Source organism: Magnolia sinica, chromosome 18 (genome assembly GCF_029962835.1).
Source record: "Magnolia sinica isolate HGM2019 chromosome 18, MsV1, whole genome shotgun sequence".
In the NCBI taxonomy this organism is placed as follows: Eukaryota; Viridiplantae; Streptophyta; class Magnoliopsida; order Magnoliales; family Magnoliaceae; genus Magnolia; species Magnolia sinica.
In genome coordinates, this window is record NC_080590.1 from 10,133,571 (window position 1) to 10,140,371 (window position 6,801).

Here is a 6,801-nt window from a genome sequence, read left to right on the forward strand (position 1 = left end):
ACTCAGTAGAGTTTAAGAGATCATTGATTTTCTGGGTCAATGGAATATCATGAAGTGATGGTGAAATGAATGATTAGAAAGTGGAGAGGGAAAATTTTAGACTTGGGGGCGGAAGGTTGTGAAAGGAATAATTAAGAAAGTATTAGAAGAAACTAAATACGAACTGATCGGGTGGGATCATGATTACACCCACCTTGCTTGATTTGCCTGCACCCATTTTCCAGTCTGTGAATTGAAAGGTACCCAAATCAATTGGGGTAGGTGTAGACATTGATTTCTAAAACAAGAAGAAGCATTGGTCCATCATAAATTTGCCAGAGAAACATTTAGCTATGTTTGGATGCACGGATATTGGATTGCATACACTTTTCAGGATGAAAAAAGAAACAAGAAAAAAAATCTTTTCTTTTTTTCCAGCCGAAGTACCCTCAATTGTGGCTGTTCGTTGTTCCTTTCATGTCCAACCGGAAAGTAATGTAATAGTTATTTGGAACCCTTACCCTCAATATGAATTCTAAAAAATTAGAACCTGCTATTTGCGCAATCTTCAAGAGTACATCCAAACGCACGGGTTGTGTTCTGAAGACTCGGTACCTTAGTCCAGCTAGAGTGAGCAAATCTGATTGGGCCCTAAGTTTTAAACTTCTTGCTGCAACAATATCAGATGGCAGGTAATATATTATGTTCCTGCTAGCTGAAAGTCTGTGGAGGCATCAGCCATCTGGAGTGTTTGTAAGGGTAACCCGCAGGTAGATTAGTGTCTAGGTATATGTGGAGAGTGCAATGTGGCTTATCCGTACAGTTTAGTAAACTACAACAATAGCCGAGGTTGGGCTTGAATGTTGTGGTGGACCTGGTGGTTGGGCTGACCCTTGTGCTGGTCAGGATCGTATTCTGGCATGCTTTCGTCACAGGGCTGTTATCTTGGACTCCTTTTAAATGTCTGGTTTTCCAATTTATAGGATTGCTATTACAGGTAATTAGATTATCGATGTCCTTACCGTGCATTTTTTCTCATTCTGATCTGAAAAAATCGAAATGGCAATGATGAAAAAGATAGGGTCCAAACGCATCATGTTTGGCAATAAGAACACGTTATAATCATATATGGGAAATGATCACATGCATTCTTATGTATGCTAATTACCATGCTTTTGAGGTCAATCCAAACGTGTGCGGTGTGCCTTGGTGTGGGGCCCACTCATGATGTGTATCTAGAATTCAAACTGTGCATCTGGTGCACCACCTAATGGTCCCATCCATGCCAAGCAAGAATCATCCCTGTCAAAAATTCATTTGTGACATGCCACGGACCAATGTACAATCTAGCCTAAAACCTGTATTTCTTCTGTTGTCGCTCACTGAATTTTGGACCGGCTTGAATTTTTTATGTGCACCTTCATCCTGGCGGGGCGCACCTGATTACTGGGTTTGATGACAGATAAACAACACAGTGGGCCTCGCATTTCAACTTGAAGTTTCTACATCAAGCTGCCTCCTGCCTGATGTCCCTTATTGTTTCCTTTGGTGTGGTCTACCTGAGTTATAGATTGGGCTGGATTTTGGGACGTGGTCCTGTTATTGGGAACTGTATATGGCAGAAGCGTTGGATGGCACACGCATCACAGTGGGTCCCACGCACTTTGAACGCATGGTAATCAAACTAGACGCATGCAATCATTCCCCTAAGGAGTGATTTGGTTTCACATGAACGAAATCTTACAGACGGTGGAATTTTTGGCTATCTCTTTGATTGGGTAGTTTACAAGTCATATCAGTTAGATGTTCTTTACCTATCTAATCAAGTGGCTGGAGCACAAGGCCGTGCCATGGGCCCTAGCTCACACGAAATTGGTTGGGCAAACAGTCCATCAACAGCCATAGAATTCCAAATTACTTGCGGTGAAGGAAACGAAGATCCAATGAACAGTTGAGATGAAAAATATTCAATGGTCTGATAGTTTTGAGCGATGAATCCCTATTAATCAGTGGCAAGGATTGTCCAACATCTCTGATTTTAGGATTATAACTTATCTAGAATGAGTCCTAAGATTTGGATGGCTTAATTCGAGTTACGAGTATGGGGGAGTCTGATTGCTGAGGACATGAGCATGAACCATTACACTCTGCCAGAGTTTCAAATAAATTCCTATCCAAGATTGTGCTTTTAAAATAGACATATATTCAACATCTGACTTTTGAGACAGACTAATGTTAGATCATTAGTGTGGGGTTAGTTGTGTTGGTTAGACTAATAACATGAAGATGAGCTATAATTGCTATTAGTCTTGTCTGTATTGATTACATGCCCATGGCCTTCTACGAACCAAATCAAAATGCTTAAGTAGTCAAGAAAGAGAGATCCACCATACTCAGATCTGCTAAACACAATCACAGCACATGATGGGCAATCTGAACAAAATGACCAATGTACCCTTCCCTTCCAATGTCTGAATCAGGTGCCCACCCAAAAAAGATTTCAATGTTCTTGACATTGAGCTTCCCACTGGAAACAGGAAGATTGCAGAAAAAAGGAATTCTATGATGATGCGTGGTCCGCACGCAGCGTCTTTGCACATCATATGTGGGTCTGGCGGGGCACTGGTCTTTTGGGTCCCAGCCATTGGTAGATGGGACAGTTTTATATCTTTCCATTTGTGGCCTGCAGATCAGAGGGTTGAGAAGAGATGTAGCAATGGTCCACACACAATCAAAAGTCCCTAGATTGGTCTTTGCAATCTTCCATTGCTAGAAGCATGGCCCATCTGCGGTCGGATCTCAATTACCGTACCATGGGCCCCACTTATCAAAATTGAAAACCTGTGTTTTTTGTGCATTTACCTGGGCTGCATATAGCATAATTCATCATGATTAAAAATAGTGTGTAATCATGGCTTCTTTGGTGATTAAGAAATTTTCAACATTACTGGTAAAATTAGAATTCATGCTAGCTAACCATTTCCTCATTGCACTTCCCACACTGAACATCATCTCCAAGTAATCCCTGAGAATTCCCCATCAGAAACTTGGGTTATTTTCTGATTATATTGGATTCTTCTCTCCCTGTAAAGATATCAAAGTAGGCCCACTCGAATCAATGGCACTGAAGCACCACGTCCTCCATTGCCCAAATCCACATTCTTCTGCTGATTTATATGAAAAGAGAAGCCGCTCAACTCTGTCATCCGTAAATGAGGCTTAAACGGCAAACATTATCCACTGCCCAGACTCATTATAGGCAATGTAGTGGTGGTGGATGTCATTGTAACTGATGGGGAAGAAGAACCATCCATCATCATCAATCATCATCGCTTCCACTACTACCACTTTATCAATATCACCACTTCTGCCAAATCCAAAATCTTCATTGTCCGATTTCTTCAAGCTTTCTGACAATTTGCTTGGTATTCGGTCTCAAAGACGGCGAAGGAGAACAACAGCTCATTGCCAAATGAAAATACATGAGCAAACCTTTTTCAGCAATCCAATCTTGACTGTTACTTGGGCTTAAAAGCTGAGGATTGAACATTTCTGTGACTCTATGATCGAGGATCGCATTTCTCATGTAGTTTGGTAGATGATCCAAAGGTGACGATGAATGATCATTAATGGGTTCTTTCCTGGTTAACATTTCGAGTAAAATGACTCCTAAGCTGTAGATGTCGCTCTCTTTGCTTGCTTCCTTCATCTTGATCAGCTCCGGTGCTTTGTACCCTTGATCTGCTGAAGCTTCAAGCATTTCTTGCCCTGCGGTTGGGTTCAAGAGAAGATGTAGGCCGAAATCTGATAAGTAAGACTGGTAATTTGAGTCAAGTAATACATTTTTTGACATGAGATTTCCATGGATTATGGGCTTCTGCAATCCTGTATGAAGATGATCCAGTCCTTCGGCAATACCAAGTGAGATCCTATAAATGATGGGCCATCTGTGTGACTCGCTGCTTCCATCTGTCAAGAAAAACGCCACGCCCCAAGTCAGATGGGTCCCATGACAAACAGGTAGTTAAATAGAGCTGTAAACTAGAGACTGGAATCAAGCTTGGTATGAGCTGTTCTGTAAGTTCAAGAAATTAAACGAATGAGAAACATAAACGCAATTACCAAATTTCTTATTCATTTGTAAGAACATACAGAACAAGGTATGATGATGAAAGAAGATAATTTCAATTGTACATGATGTAGGAATATGAAAAAAATAAAAAATAAAAAATCAGCAGAGACCTTGAATTAAAAGAGGAAAATACACAACCAGAAAAGGAAACGGGTCAATGGCCAGGATCAGATATGAAATACAAAATCAAGATCCAAGTTGAACTAGGGAGACATCTACAAGCTTGAACAAAATAAACTGACAGGGTTAGAATTGAATACAATAACAAGTGTAATAAAATCACTAAATTCATGACCAAAAGCTTGAAAATTTAAATCCCAATTCATAATTTTCTGTTTTAATCTTCAATCTGAAGCACGACCCAAATAACAATTCAAACAGAAGAAAATTCAATGAAGCCTAGAACAAGGAAAGAAGCAACAATCTCCAACACTCTGAATCTAAACATAGAAGATGAAATAACATCATACTCTGAATCATTCTTCCGAGGCGACTGCAGAACAGAATCTAGATCGCAGTTCTATAACAACCTTCAATCTCAGAAAGCATGTTGGAAATATCCAGGAATGCTGTTCTACCAAAATAAAATTCTGTTGGTTTCAAGTAGTACTTGAAAAGCAATAAACCAACCCCTCATGTTTGGTATTTTCATGCCACCTGAAAAACTCCGGTGCGAATGCTAGTCATCGAACAACAGATGGGCCAAAATTTCACTTGGGGTACTTCCAATCTGGTTTTAGATGATCATTTCCCACTTTATGTGGTTTCTCTTCGATGTTAACATCCAAACGAACCATTGGAATGAACTCCATTTTCATTGATCTAAAGACGGTCTTATGGCGAATATTTTCCCAGACCCATTTACCAGAAACATCAAACGGCCTAAGAAATCAAATGCGAAAAGCGAAGTAATGAAAATACCTTGTAGGAACTGGAACAGATTGCCAAAGCCAAAGAATGGATGAACGAAAAGCTTCTCCCCTCTGGGTCCTGCATAAAATGCCAGCAGCGAGACCAAATTCGGGTGCCTGATAAGCCCCAACATCTGAATCGACGGTAAGATTTCGTTCGTCTGTCCAGCGCAAGATGGCCGTAGGAACCGGAGAAACACCAGCGAATTGCTCCTCTGCAACCCGGCCTTATACAGCGTCCCATGACTTGAGTTCCCCACAACTTCTCCCGGTGCTTCCAGAATGTCGTGAATTGTAAGATTCTCGCCACCGCCGGGGAAGCCAATCAAGTCCTCTGTTTCTAATTCTTCTGAGTACTGAAATCTCCGGAACTCTGAAGATTTCTTTCTTGCAGACTTCCTACAGCGAGAAAAACACACGATGAAAAAGAGAAGAAGCAGAAGGAATGCGGAAGCGGCGCCGAGAGCGATTTTGATTCTTTGGGGTCTTTCCATATCCAATTTGGAGTTGGTTCTGATTCTGATCAAAGAGAGGAAATGCTACCACATTGGTTTTCTGATGTGGTCGATTCTCTCTGAAAATGCTACCACACTGATTTTCTGATGTGGTCGATTCTCTCTAACTGGTTTGTGATGGAAAGAATCTTGAAATTGGATGGGAGGAGAATGATTTCTCAATTTGCAGGAATTGGATTTTGAAAGAATTTGATGGAATTGCAGTGAATTTTATTAGATTCTACAACGGTAAGTTGTATGACATAAGTGCCGGCATGTTTGCACAGTATACACTTGCTTTCAATTCTGATAAGCAGAGCCCATGGATTGGTAATCCAGACCATTGATCTGTTATGTCGCACCGTGGATGGACTATGGATGAAAAATATCCTGGAAATAGAAAAGTTGGATTCTGGATTGCTGGTGCCAATTTGTAGACAGACAACGGTCCACATTCAACCGAGAGACGTTGTAATATTGGTGTCTGGGATGTACTGATCTGAGAGATTTTTTGGATGTGATTTATCCATGGTGGAAGAGAACAATTGAATGGTCTGGATTACTAGTACATGGGCCCCACTTGTCAGAAATCTGTGCATAGATGCGGGCCATGTATCATCTAGTTCCTTTCTAGATTTTGGAACAGGTCGAGGGATGGTGAAATGTGGCATCTGCTTTTTGCAGGTAAAAGAACGTTGGAGTTGGTTGATGCGCTATCAGAGCATGATTATCCATACGCGTGCACGGTTAAACATATATATGTGTGACATATATGCTTGAATCCAAATTGTTAAAATGGTGGGGAACACATCAGATGGGATATAATTTAAATATTATATTAAATGGATGATATTTACTTCCTAATAAATGGCCATCAAATGGATGGTTGAAATGAGAAGAACATATGATCCAGTTTCAACAATAAATGTGAATTAATCTTAGATAAATATTATTTATGAAATCCAAAAATTGGAATTTTGTACCATATAAAGAGCGCCCATGATTTGGACGGTTCAATTTGAGATACATGTTTGACACGTAGGCAGCTACTGTGTGCATAAGCACGCCTATTCGTTCTCCACCGATCTATCGTTCTTTTTTTGAAAGGGAATCAGTTGAGGGAAAAGACAACTTACACGTGGCGAGATCGGAATGATGGGATATGGGAATGAGGAATTTTCTGATCGATTAGTGGGGAGCGCACACGGGTTAAGACTCTTATATCAGTTTTGCACCGTTTAAAAACTGGTGGTGACTCATCCTCCTAACATTTGGCACCATTTAT

General features: G+C 40.6%; 1 protein-coding gene across 1 annotated transcript; it reads right to left on the reverse strand.

Moving 5' to 3' along the window:
• Positions 1-2,878: 2,878 nt before the first annotated feature.
• Positions 2,879-5,740, reverse strand: LOC131233575 (putative kinase-like protein TMKL1). The gene is made up of 2 exons (XM_058230344.1): positions 5,033-5,740; positions 2,879-3,948 (listed from the first exon to the last, which is right to left on the reverse strand). Exons 1-2 carry the CDS (start codon positions 5,514-5,516, stop codon positions 3,365-3,367), a joined length of 1,068 nt encoding a protein of 355 aa, XP_058086327.1. The 5' UTR covers positions 5,517-5,740; the 3' UTR covers positions 2,879-3,364.
• Between the last annotated feature and the right edge of the window lie 1,061 nt (positions 5,741-6,801).

Coding starts and splice junctions, on each gene's coding strand:
- LOC131233575 (XM_058230344.1), bottom strand. CDS start 5,516: ATGGAAAGACCCCAAAGAATCAAAATCGCTCTCGGCGCCGCTTCCGCA. Junction 3,949..5,032: donor TCTGTTCCAGTTCCTACAAG/GTATTTTCATTA, acceptor TTTTCTTGACAG/ATGGAAGCAGCGAGTCACAC.